Raw genomic sequence first — 12,789 nt, forward strand, 5'->3', positions numbered from 1 at the left:
AAATCTTTCTGATTCCAGCACTTTATGCATTGAGCCACCTCAGTGGTGCCAATAATCAAATTTTGTGGCAATAAATAGAAATATCTATCTTGTGTAAGGTGGTGAACTCCCTATTAGCAGACATGTTCCAGCAGAAGCTAAATGAATACCTGTAAAGAGTGCTGTGCAAGGAATTTCTGAACATGGTAGAATGAAGACTTCTGAGGGTCCTAATTCTGAAATCTATGCTATCCTCTGAGTAATTATCACATTTGCAGGATGTGGGGCAGACAGAAATGGGACAACTGCCTTTGAGATAACCACCTCTGAAACAGCCCCCTGATGGTCCTTCCATTCTCTGGGAAGGGAACTTCAGGATCCTGGTTTTACCCAGCCCTTCTTGGTAACTCCCCACTCTCTTCTTCTTCCCAGAGTTTGCCTTCCTCACCTCTCCCCCATCTTCCTCAGCTCCAATTGCCGTCATCAGTCCTCTTATGGAATCGGTTGGGCCTGTGATGAAGGATGTTCCTGTGTCCACAACTGCAGGGCAACCATCCTCACAGGACAGCACATAAGACTTGACAGCCACCCTGTATGGGAAGGTCAGAGACATAAAGGGGTTTCATAGGCCAGCAGGATCAGCCACTTTCCCCACCCCCAGAGACTTAAAGCCTTAAATTAGGATCCTTGGGACAGAGAAAAAGATACAATCCCTACCTTCAGGGAGTTGATATTTGTATAGAGTAGGGGGGCAGAAGTGATGCTCCAAATACATGGAAAGGACATTTCAGAGAATGTATTATATAGATGGAGAATAGTTTAGCTGGAGGACAGTTAGGTGGCTCAGTAGTTTGAGAACCTGGCCTGGTGTCAGGAGGACCTGGGTTAAAATTTGGCCTCAGACCCTGCTTGTTGAGACCTTGCCTTTTTGTCTTAGGGTTGTCTCCAAGAGAGAAAGTAAGGGTTTAAAAAAATAGTCAATGGCAGTGGTCCCTAAGGAAAGATATTAGTGGATAGAAAGAAGTCATTCCAGAGGTATCTGAATGTAGAGAAGTGAGTGACAAATACTCTTGGGGTTGGCCAATGTTAGATGTGTCTGGATTTCAGGGCGGGTTAGGAGGTGGAATGGAATTAGAACCAATGGTGATTCCTGACCCTTGCATCTGGATCTGCCAGAAGTGTGGCCGGCTGGTGTTGATGTAGTGAAAGGTCCCTTGGTAATAGTTGGGGTCACTGCCTCCAAGTATCAGCTCTCCACCATTCTTCCCCGAACTCCTGGAGAACAGATGACAATCTTTTCACCCTGAGGTCTGAGGACTCAGGGCTAAAGAGAAATTGGGAGAGGGGTTTGGAGAATAGGGACAGTCAAGTGAATAAACATTTATTAAATGTCTACTATGTGTCAGGGCCTAGGCTAAGCTTTGGACTGGGCCATGGGATATAGGATGCAGTAGACAGTGTGAGAGAGCAAAGCCTTTTTACTCCTTTCCTGGGTCCCATACTGAGACATCATGGGCTCTTCATGCCTTAAATCTAAATCCTGCTACATCCCTGAATAAGGAGCTCCTCTCCAAGGCTCCCAACAAGTGGCCACTAAGCCTCCCCTGAAAGACCCCATGTTGGGAAAATTCAATTCCTCCCAAATCAGTCCTTGCCATTTTTGGACAGCTCTAATTTTTCCAGGCTGGGTCAGCCCAACCTGACCCAGCAGTTACTGCAGTAATTAGTAGAAAGGAGAAGGGATAGGGAAGAGCAAATTAGTAATATGAAAATTAGGTGCGAATCGACACCAATTATTTTGCTGTAGGTACTTTGAGTTAGGTCCATGCCCCAAAGAGTGGAGCTTGGTACCTGGCGAACAATTCTGGGAAAGATGAGAGGAAGGTAAGGGTAGGAATGCACAGGATTGTTACCAAAAGGGTATGTGTGTCGGGGTGTTAGTGCAGAGAGTATCAGCAGTCAGCCTCCAATGAGCCTGGGCCTCTTTGAGACCTCTTTTGGCTATTAGAGTGTGTGACTTTGAGTCATGCTACTAAGGATGTCATGGACAGGGAAGCTGGAGCCATGTTGGGATGGGCTTATTTCCTCACTTGGATTTCCTGTAAAGAGACAGGAAAGAACTGATGGAATTATCTGGTCACTCCCATCTCCCATCCCTTTCACATTTAGGATTTCATTAGATCTCCAGGATACTCCTAGCAGTGTTTGAACCAGGCTTAGAGGTGGGAGGTCCTGAATTCAAATGTGATCTCAAGCCACTTCCTAGCTGTATGACCCTGGGCAAGTCACTTAACTCCCCCATTGCCTAGCTGTTACTGCTCTTCAGCCTTGGAACCAATATACAGTATAAATTCTAAGATAGAAGGGAAGGGTTTAAAATTTAAAAAAATGTATATAGGGAAATGGCTAGGGAAGTAGGAAGAGAACCAGGGCAATGCTGTGTCATATATAGCCAGACCAGAGTTTTGAGAAGGCTGCAGAGAAGTCAAGTAAAGTGTGAAAAACAATGAGTTAGAAATTAGAAGGTTGCTGCTATCCTTCTCAGCTGTGTGACCCTGGGCAAGTCACTCAACTCCATTTGCCTAACCCTTGACCTTCTGTCTTAGAGCCGTTACTAAGACAGAAAGAAATGGTTAAAAAACAAAAAAAGGTCACTGCTGACCTTTTAGCAAAGATACCTTCACCTTACTTGAAAATTTCTCTGCGTCTTCCTGGAATGATAGAATTTTATAGTTGGAGGGGACCTCACAGGGCACCTAAGGAGGATCAAGAGCTGTCAAACAATGCCCCTGAGCATCCCAAAAGCCTTGAGTATGGACCCAGATTAAAATTTAATTGGAAAATATTCAACAAAACTAAAGCAGAAGAAAACACAGAAAATATCAACTTCTTGTTTTGCAAGTCAACGTGTGGCCCATACGGATTCCTATGTATGGTTTAGTGAAGCCCCTTTTCTATGCGAGTTTGATGCCATGACCCAATGTCTAGCACAAGCCTGGAAAGTATCCTTCCACTATCCCATACCTTATGCCCGAGTGTGTCCATTCAGCCTTTGCTTTAAGAACTCTAGTGAGAGGGAACCCATAATCTCACAAAGCAGCCTCCACTCTTCTCACACAACTCTAGTCATTAGGAAATTTTTTCCTGACACCAGCCTAATCATCTCTATAACTTCTCTGGATTGCCATTGGTTCTGCCCTCTGGGAATAAATAGAATGAGCCTAACTAATCTCTTTGTAACATGGCAGCTTTCCCAGTACTAGAAGACAGCCATCATGTTCACCACCCTCCTAATCTAGTCTTCTTTTTTCTCCCAGCTAAACACTCATGACTCAAAGTTCTCTACCTTTGTGGTTGCCCTCCTTTGGACCCCGTCCAGACTATCAACATTCTCTTTGTCCTGTGGTGCCCAGAATCAAACAGGGTTTTCCAGAACTGGTCTCAGAAGGTCAGGGGACTGGTCAATAGTACTACCACCTCCTCTGGAAGCTCTGCAGCCTTGAATCACAATTGGTTTTTGGGCTGTCGTAGCCCATCATTGACTCCACTAAATTGGCCTCCAGACCTTTCTCCATCAAAGGGCCACCCCCAACTTCTGTTTTTGTGTCAAATCTAAGACAGAAGAGCAGTAAGGACTAGGCAATTTGGGTTGTGACTTGCCCAGGTCATATAGCAAGGAAGTACTTGAGGTTAGAATTGAATCCAAGTCATTCTGACTCAGAGCTTGGCATTCTGTCTACTGTGCCACCTCACTGTCCTCCTTATTTCATTTTAATCTGGTTAGGCTATACTTTAGACTGTTGTGACAGTCTGACAGACTATGTTTGATGCTTCTGGCCTAGAGCACTGAGAAGTTAAGTGATTTTCCCAGGGCCACACAGTCAGGCTATATCTGAGGCAGAACTTAAACCCAGGTCTCCTGGCCAACTCTATTCACTCTCTCTCCAATATGTCCAGAGCTAAACTAATTACCTTCACATCCTCATTAGTCCATCCCTTCTGGATTTTACTGCTTCACTGATCAGGATACCACTACTCTCTCATTCACTCATGCTAAAAACCCAGGAATCATCCTTGATCCCTCTCTCTGCCCCAACTCCCAGAGCCAATCTGTAAGTCTTTGAATTTCTTTCTTTTTTGTGCTTCCAGACTCCATCCTCCTCCTTTTCCATTACCACTACCCAGTGCTGCCACTCAGTCCAGGCCCTCATCATCACACCCTTGGCCTATTTAATAGCTTCTTAATTGCATTCTCTGCCTCCTGGGTCTCTTCCTTCCAGTCCATCCAGACCAGAGTAGCTGCCAGTTTAGTCTTCTAATAAGACAGCTTTCTAGACATAATTTCTTCTTCTACTTTCCCCAGTTCAAAACCTTCAATAGCTGCTCCTTGTTCATGAGATCAAGTCCAAATGCCTCATCAGGACATTTAAAATAATCCACAGTTTCACCCCAGCTTACCACTTCTTAGCCTTTTCCTCTTCAATCTTTTCTCCTACTCTTCCTCACAACAAATCCTCTACACACCTGATTGTTTTCCCCAAACACAGCAAGTGCCTTTCTGCCTCAGATCTCTGCTAACCAAGTTTCCTTGCCCCTCCCTTATTCCTTCAAGGCCAAAGTCTAATCTCTGTTGTGTCTGGAGGCCTTCCACAAGGGCTCCAATTCTGAGAGATGGTTCATTTTAACAGGTAAACTCATAGAATCTAGAACTGGAAGGGATCTCAGGCATCTCATAATCCAACCCCTTCAAACTGAGGTTCAGAGGGATTAACAACTTATCTCAAGGGGGCAGCTAGGTGGCTCAGTGTATTGAGAGCCAGGCTTAGAGATAGGAGATCCTGGGTTCAAATCCAGACTCATAATTCCTGGCTGCAGGACCCTGAGCAAGTCACTCAACCCCCATTGCTTTGCCTTACCACTCTTCTGCCTTGGAACCAACACATAGTATTGATTCTAAGATGGAAGGGAAGGGTTTAAAGAAAAGGCCACTTCAGTAAGCAGCAGAACCAGGATCAGAACCCAGATTTTGTGACTCCAAATTTTAGGCGCTTTCTACTTTACTTTACTGCACTGCTTTCTCCTGATGGTCTTCTGACCTACCATATGCTTCCTGATCTTGTTGGGTGGTTGGGTTTGGAAAAGAGTGCTAGCCTTGGAGTCAGAAGACTTGCTTCTAATGCTAGTTCTACTTTCTATCTGTATGGATTTGGGCAAATCATTTAATATGTGTCTTAAGTTAGTGTCCTTATCTGTAAATGGATGTTCAGTTTAGATCAGTGATTCTTAACCTTTTTGGGGGGTTAAAGATGCCTTTGGAAGTCTGGTAAAGCCAATAGATCCTTTCTCAGAATAAACACACACACACACACACACACACACACACACACACACACACACACACACACACACACCCCTTACCTTCTGTCTTAATATGACTTCCAAGACAGAAGATTGGCAAGAGTTAGGCAATTGGGTTTAAGTGACTTACCTAGGGTCACACAGCTAGGAAGTATCTGAGGTTAGATTTGAAACCAGGGTCTCCAGACTCCAGGCCTGGCATTCTATCTACTGTGCTACTTAGCTGTGCTTCAAAATAATATTTTTAACTGTATAACAAATATAAGAATTCAAAGCAAACCATTTATATTACAATAAAGATTTTCTTCCTATTCTAGATTCATAAATGCATTAAAACCTATTCACAAACCCGTTCTTTGTCCAGGAACCCCGGGTTAAGAACCCAGGGAGATAGTCTCTAAAATTCCTCCCAGGTGAAAAATCTATGCTCTTAGGTGGGTCTCCATGTCTCTATCTAGGACTGTGAACCCTTTAATCCTGGCTAGGATGTCTTCTTATCCTGCTTTTCAAAGAAGGATACGTCTTTAGATTCTCAGTGAATAGAATCCTAAAACCTCACAGTTTTTAGAGCTGATTAAGCTTTTCTCACAATGATTCTATACTGGAAGGATTATCATCGGCATCCCCATTTTACAGATGAAGCCACTAGGTCTCAGAGAAGTTTGATGGTTTGCCTAAGATCTCAGAATTAATAAGTGTTGTAGGGAGATGTTTCCATTACAAGCCAGTGCTCTATGCCCTATAGCATGCTTCTTCAGGACTTGGTAGAAATGCCTCTGATGACTGAGGGTGATGGGACGGGGGAAGAGTTCTATTGGTTTCAGAGAGGATTTTGGTCTTTGTGTGGCTGAATATGGACCTGAGTTTGTGTACGTGTGCATGGGGGGGTGTAGGGTTGTACCCTGGCATATTTGTATGTCATTGTGTGATTCATAGAATGCTGGAAGCATATGGTACCTCAAAGATCCCCTTATCCTTATCTTTATTAGGGTTCATCCATTCATTAGGAGAAAGTACCTCATCCTTATCACTCTCATCTTACAGAGGAGGAAAGTGAAGGGGGAAAAGAGGGGGGAAGGATTTGCTTACAGACAGAAGGTTTAGTTAGTGGGAGAGTCAACTACAACCAGAGTTTCCTCATTTGAGGCTAAAATTCTCCCACATCATGTGGTTTCTCTCAATGCTCCTGCTTTGTATTAAGGAATCCAATTGAATTCTTTTTTTTTTTTAAACCTTCCCTTCCATATTAGAATCAATACTGTATATTGGTTCTAAGGCAGAAGAGAAATAAGGGCTAACAAATGCTGGTTAAGTGACTTGTCCAGGGTCATACAGCTTGGAAGTATCTGAGGTTAAATTTGAACCCAGGACCTCCCATCTATAGGCCTGCCTCTTAGTCCTATCCACTGAGCCACCTAGCTGCCCTCAATTCAATTCTCACTTAACACATTCTTCATTTTTTGTATTTGTCATCACAAATGTTCAGTCTTAAACTACCTGCCCCTACATTCCAGCTGGTGTGGGCTTAGAGAATGAATCCTGACTTCAGTCTCAGCCTGAGTCAGACAGGAGGAGGAGGTTGAAGCTGCTGCCCACACAGTCATCCAAAAGACACTTTGCTGTCAAAGAAGTTTTATAAATGGGACCTTGAGTAAATACAAAGCAAGTCCAATGGCTGCCTGTCAATCTAGACATGCACTTGGTCACAGAAGATAACACCTTCTAGTAGAACATCATGTTCATCTCTCCCTATATTGTTGAGTTCTTTTTTTGCAGGGGGTAACGAGAGGGCTAAAGAGCCATGATTTAATTGATCTAGGGAGCTCTGGGTGGAGGGAGAGAGATCCTTGTATTGGTGTAGATTGGCAATCGACCTGTTGCCTACAATCATGGACATTACCTCATCACTCTCTTGGAGATGAAAGTGATTTATTTAGTCAAGGAATAAGTGGCAAATATTTGACTTAAACTCTAGTTTTGCTGACTTAGAAGCCAGCATTCTTATTCATTCTACTATGTTACCTCTCACATGTCTATTGAGAGAGATGGCAAAGCATCACAAAATTTCCTCTAGATAGAATATTTTTTCCATTCATACCTCTCCCATATATGCAAGGAAACACTGTTCTTGGGACTGTAAGCCTTGGACTTTAGTCCTTACTATGGGTAAAGAAAGGCAACAAGGTATATTGGAAAGAAGATTGGATTTTCTTTTCTTTTCTTTTCTTTTCTTTTTTAACCCTTACCTTCAGTCTTAGCATCAATACTGTGTATTGGTTCCAAGACAGAAGAGTGGTAAGGGCTAGGCAATGGGGATCAAATGACTTGGCCAAGTTCACCCAGCTAGAAAGTGTCTGAGGCTATAAAGTCTAGATTTTCAATCAGAAGACCTGAGTTCAAATCCATGATCTTCCATTTAATTGTGTGACCTTAGGAAAATCCATGAGGCAGAGTAAGAGGAATCCTCCACTTGGAGTTAGAGCAGAACTGGGTTTGACTACTACACAAGAGACTAAATAGCAACATGGAACAGTGGAAGAATGCTTAATTTGGAGTTAGAGGCTATCATTTTGAGTCTTGGTTTTGTTCTTTACTTAATGTATGTGATCTGATGCATTCTTTTTTTTATCTTTTTTTTAATCTTTTTTTGGATTTGTCATCAGAAATGTTCAGCCTTAAAATACATATCCTAAATTTTGGCCTCAGTTTCCTCATCTGTAAAATGAAGGGATTGGACTCAATGACCACTCTTACTACCCCAGTGCCTAGCTAAGACCTCAAGTCACAGAGAAGGTGCCTATGAGTGCTGGTTGAGGGGGTTTCTTCACCTGGGAGTACCTATCTCAAGGAAATCTCAGGTCAGTCTTTACCCCTCAAGAAAACCTTTTCAAATGTAAAAATGTCTTATTTTGGCCATGGGATTCCCTCCCACTAACATGGATTAAGGGTTCAACTGTCTCTCTGAGGCACCCTGGACTCCACAGAGCTCTTATAAGTGAGTCCTCTTGCACTTCTTGCTCCAGCAGAGGTCACAGTCATGGACACAATTCCCTTCCTTTCCTCCTGCCCAGGGTATGGAATCCCACCCAAAAGGAACAGTCTCACCTGCTGTAATAGATAGAGAAGACATCTTCCTTCAGCACCCCTTCTGCCATTATGTTGTCAAAGACAGGCGTGATTCCACTCATTGACCTCTTAGGGTATCCCAGGCCAAGGATTCCATCGAACCAGGCCAGTCCAAAGGGTATCAGGGGCAGTGCTGTGACCTCACCAAATACCTGAGTCACCTTGATTTCACCAATCTGTGGGTTTAAAAAGCCAGAGGAGAAAGCTGGCTGACCAGGCACAGTACCCTATCAGCCTGACCTGGTGCTGACCTAGGTCACAACAAATCAGCATACTGGTCCCTAACTGAGGATGCAGTCCATTATTAGATTTGGAAGAATTAGGGAAGAAAAAAAAAAAAGAAAAACAGGTAGTTTTAAGACAGATTCAGAATGCAATCTTTTTGCAGCACTTTTTAAAGATTGGAAGGATAGTCAGAGTGAAGATTGGCTCCCTGCTCTACCCTAATCCTCTCTGGCTATGGCCAACACTCCCCTCAGCCCATGAGTTGTGCTGCATGACAACCTAACCCCTTCACCACTTCCTGCCTTCTTATCCTCTTCCAGGATGACCTTGCTATTCATCAAAACCTGATTGCACCTAAATAAAAAATATTCATGGAGTTGTGGGAGGCACAGCCCAAGTTGTCCTGGACCTTCTCCCTCAGGAATGGCCAGACCTAAAGTCAACCCAAAAGATGAGGACCTGGAGGAGCACTGGGAAGAGAGGAGCAGATTAGACTCTAGGTTAGATTGGAATAAATTGGATGTCTTAGTCTTTCTTTCATTTTCTTCATTACCTCCTTTAGCCCCTTCTTCTCCCTATAACATTTCTAATTCCTTCCTTTCACTCCCACAGATCCCATCCAACTACAGTCCCAAGGGACTGGTCCAACCTTCAGATTGTACTCTGCCCCCACACCCCCAATGTCTCTCTTCCAAACCAAACTGTTTTCAGGTGATTCTTTTCCCAGGATCTTCTCTCTCAGCTGAGAGCCAATAGGATGCTGCATGGATTCATACAGTAAGTCCTTCTTTACCACTCATTGGCCTGTGGTTTATCCTCTAAGCTAATATAATGCCCAAATCCAGTCACAATGCTAGTGCCCTCCCTTAGGGAAATGAGGATAGAGGACTTGGAGAATAAGGGAAGAGATGTATAGAAGAGATTTTTGATTTTCTCAAATCATATCACAGGAGGAAAAGAACAAGGAATGGAGTAGAACCTCTAAGTATTTTACCCTTAAGTGAATCACATGCAAATTACACACAAAATTCCATGCAAATAATCCAGATTTTCTTTTTGAAGCAGTAGCTGAACCACCTTGAAGGATAGGTATGTGAGCTGTATCACTGCTCCCTAGTGATGAAAGGGAAGTAGCAGAAGTCCATTGTTTCCCAGGATCCCTCTGTTCTCAGAGTAGGCTGACATCCATCCCCTCTCCTTAACCTTTCCTCTCTCCCACAGGGATTCCTCCAGGATCCTAAATTATGGGAAATTGCTAAGGGGAGCATATTTCCTGTGAAAGGGACTCACAGTCAGTATATCTTGACTCAGGAAGCCCTTGACCCGACCAGATGCATAGTGGATGATGAAGTTTGATCCATTCATTTTGTAAGTAGAGGATTTTGAGGCATCATATTGATTGTGAAACTCTGGGGAAGAGACAAAGACCCAGGTGTTAGAGGAGGAAACCAGACAGGGCAGTTAAGGCAGGAATGCACTGAGATCAGAAGGAGATTGGGCTCCCTTCTTTGTCACTAACAAGTGACCTTCTCCATCCAGAAAGGGGGCCAACAGATGCTCTCTAACATCCTTCCTAACAGTCTATAATTCTGCAATCTGCTGTCAGTGGTGGGAGCACAGGTGGGTAGGGTTAAAAGTTTTAGGAATGTGTCAAGTTGTGTGACTCTGGGCAAGTCACTTAACCCCATTTGCCTAGTCTTTGGCCTTCTGTCTTAGAGTTGTTACTGAGACAGAAATTTGGGTTAAAAAATAATAAAAAATAAAAAAACCTAAAGTTGGTTGAATAGAAAGAGTCCAAAGCAAGGAAGACTTGCCTTTAACAGGGACTGGCCTGGTGACCCTTCACAAGTCTCTTACTATTCCAGAGCTTAGCTAAGACCCCAAGTCACAGAGAAGGTGCCCATGGGTGCTGGTTGAGGGGGTTTCTTCACCTGGGAGTACCCATCTCAAGGAAATCCCAGGTCAGGCTGTACCCCTCAAGAAAACCTTTACAAATGTAAAAATGACGGATATCTGCTATGTGCCCCACACTCTGTCAGGGCCTAAACTAGGTTTCAGTTTTTTCACATATTGGAATCCAAAGCCTGCTGCAAACAACAGGAAGGGTGACTTTCATTTGGGATGGAAACCCTGACAGCACCCCCATTAGCAACATAGAGATTCTGGGGAAGCAGAGCTCCTTCTGGGAACTTCCTGGGTGGTCCTGGATAGTAGGGCTCCTCTAGCCTGTCATCTGTCAGCCTCCTATTTAACCAAAGCAGTTAGCTGGTGTTTACATATGGCTGAAGATTGAATGAACTCTCAGCTTATGCCTAAGCCCCACTTGCCTTACCCTAGGTAAGCCTCTGTACTCTGTTTAGGATTCCTCCTGAGCTTTGTTCCATCTTTTAAATGAATCAGCTTGAAGCATCTCTAGTCTTGGGGTGGGGGTGGAGGCAAGAAGTACATAATATATACTGGAGAAATACTTGCTGATTGACTGATTGTCAGAGATAGGGGCTAAGAACCTGTGAGAGATGCTAGAATGATATTGATGGAGATCTAATTGCTAGGAGTCATGAGAGCTCCTCGAATGGAGGTTAAATGTCAAGGGTGGAGCAGGTCTAAGTGTCAGTGAGGGAGGGCTAAGGGACAGAGAGGGCAATTAAATGTAGGGAATGAAAGCGATCTAGTCCTTGGCAAGGCATTGTTAAAAGTCATGGGGCTTCCTAGCTGTGTGACCCTGGACAAGTCACTTAACCCCCATTGCCTAGCCCTTACCTCTCTTCTGCCTGGGAACCAATACACAGTATTGATTCTGAAATGGAAGGCAAGGGTTAAAAAAAAAAGCCACAGGGCTTGAGGGATGAGAATGGGGGCTATAAGCATGGAAACATGAGGCAAAAGTCAGGGTGGGAATGAGGAGATGTTTAGGAATACTGTCTTGTCCCTGACTGAGGAAGATCCAGATATATCCCTTGGATGGCCAGGGTCTCAATGCTCCTTCAGGGGATCAGATTTGATTTCATATCCTCCTTTTATCATTTATCTTTTCTGGTTCAAAGAACAAGAAGCTGGGAGTGAGGACTCCTGGGTTCTATACACAGTTCTGATAGTTCTGGGCTTTTGTTTCCACTCTAAATAGTGTGATAAAAGTGATAATTATCCCTACCCCTATTGAAAGGATGGATGGGTGGATGAGAGGATAGGAGGGATATAATGACAGATTTAGAATGGTTTGGGGCCAAGCACAAAGTTCAACCTCCAAACCAGGAGAGCCTGGGCCTAGGTGCCCAGGGGCTAGGATCTTACCACAGGCTGTATAGAGTGGGTCACATTGGCTAGAGGGCACCCAAAAGTCAGAAGATCCAGTGTCAAAAACGACTTTGAAGGTTTGGGGTGGGCTGCCAATATTGATCTCACCATAATACTGGGTCTGTAGGCATAAAAAAAAGAGAGATGGACTAAGGGCAAATCACCTCACTCCCTTGGACTTCAATTTCTTTTCTACAAAATTAGCAGATTAAACAAAATGATCTCTTAAGGGAACCTCAAGTTCTGAGATACAGAATAGTGTACTGGAAAGTGTGAGGGACTGGCCAGCTTTTCATTCCCAGCTCTCAAAACTATGTGTGGCCTTGGGCTACTCACATAACTTTGCTGAGCCTCAAGTTGCTTATCTATAAAATGGTATGATACCTTCTTGAACCGCATACCTCTAGTATAAACAAAAACACTTTATAAACCTGAAAGTACTGTAAACACATGAATTGTTACTATTTTTACTTTTCCATAGCTTTCAGTGTTATTTTCTTTGACCTAGAAGCTGGTTATAACATTCCTAGAAGTATTCATTTGGGAGTTTCTTTCAAAAAGTGATCATAGAGTTCTGTTTCCATTTTGGCTGCTGATTCTAAGTACTCTGCATGCTTTATTTTAAAATTTCTTGAAACATATCTAGGCTCTTTTTAAATGGTGCTCCATGGGTAGTCCAGTCTTTCTTGTATTTTTTCTCCTTAATTCATTTTCTAGTTTAGTCATTTTTGCTATGATATACCTTAGATTTTCTTCTATTTTTTTAAAAGTCATTTAGCTTAGTTTTATTATTGTTTCATGGATTCA

The 12,789-nt window shown here is 43.3% G+C and overlaps 1 protein-coding gene across 2 annotated transcripts in view; it reads right to left on the reverse strand.

The window, feature by feature from the left end:
• Positions 1-12,789, reverse strand: part of LOC100017048 (renin-like) — a 49,469-nt gene that overhangs the window by 8,509 nt on the left and 28,171 nt on the right. For both annotated transcript variants that reach the window (XM_007481208.3, XM_001370692.4), the window contains exons 3-7: positions 11,980-12,103; positions 9,979-10,097; positions 8,443-8,639; positions 1,135-1,254; positions 428-569 (exon numbers count right to left, since the gene is read on the reverse strand). In XM_007481208.3, coding sequence (XP_007481270.2) covers positions 428-569; positions 1,135-1,254; positions 8,443-8,639; positions 9,979-10,097; positions 11,980-12,103 — 702 coding nt within the window. The remainder of the gene's footprint in view (positions 1-427; positions 570-1,134; positions 1,255-8,442; positions 8,640-9,978; positions 10,098-11,979; positions 12,104-12,789) is intronic.

The sequence above is a fragment of the Monodelphis domestica genome, chromosome 2 (assembly GCF_027887165.1).
Source record: "Monodelphis domestica isolate mMonDom1 chromosome 2, mMonDom1.pri, whole genome shotgun sequence".
NCBI lineage: Eukaryota > Metazoa > Chordata > Mammalia > Didelphimorphia > Didelphidae > Monodelphis > Monodelphis domestica.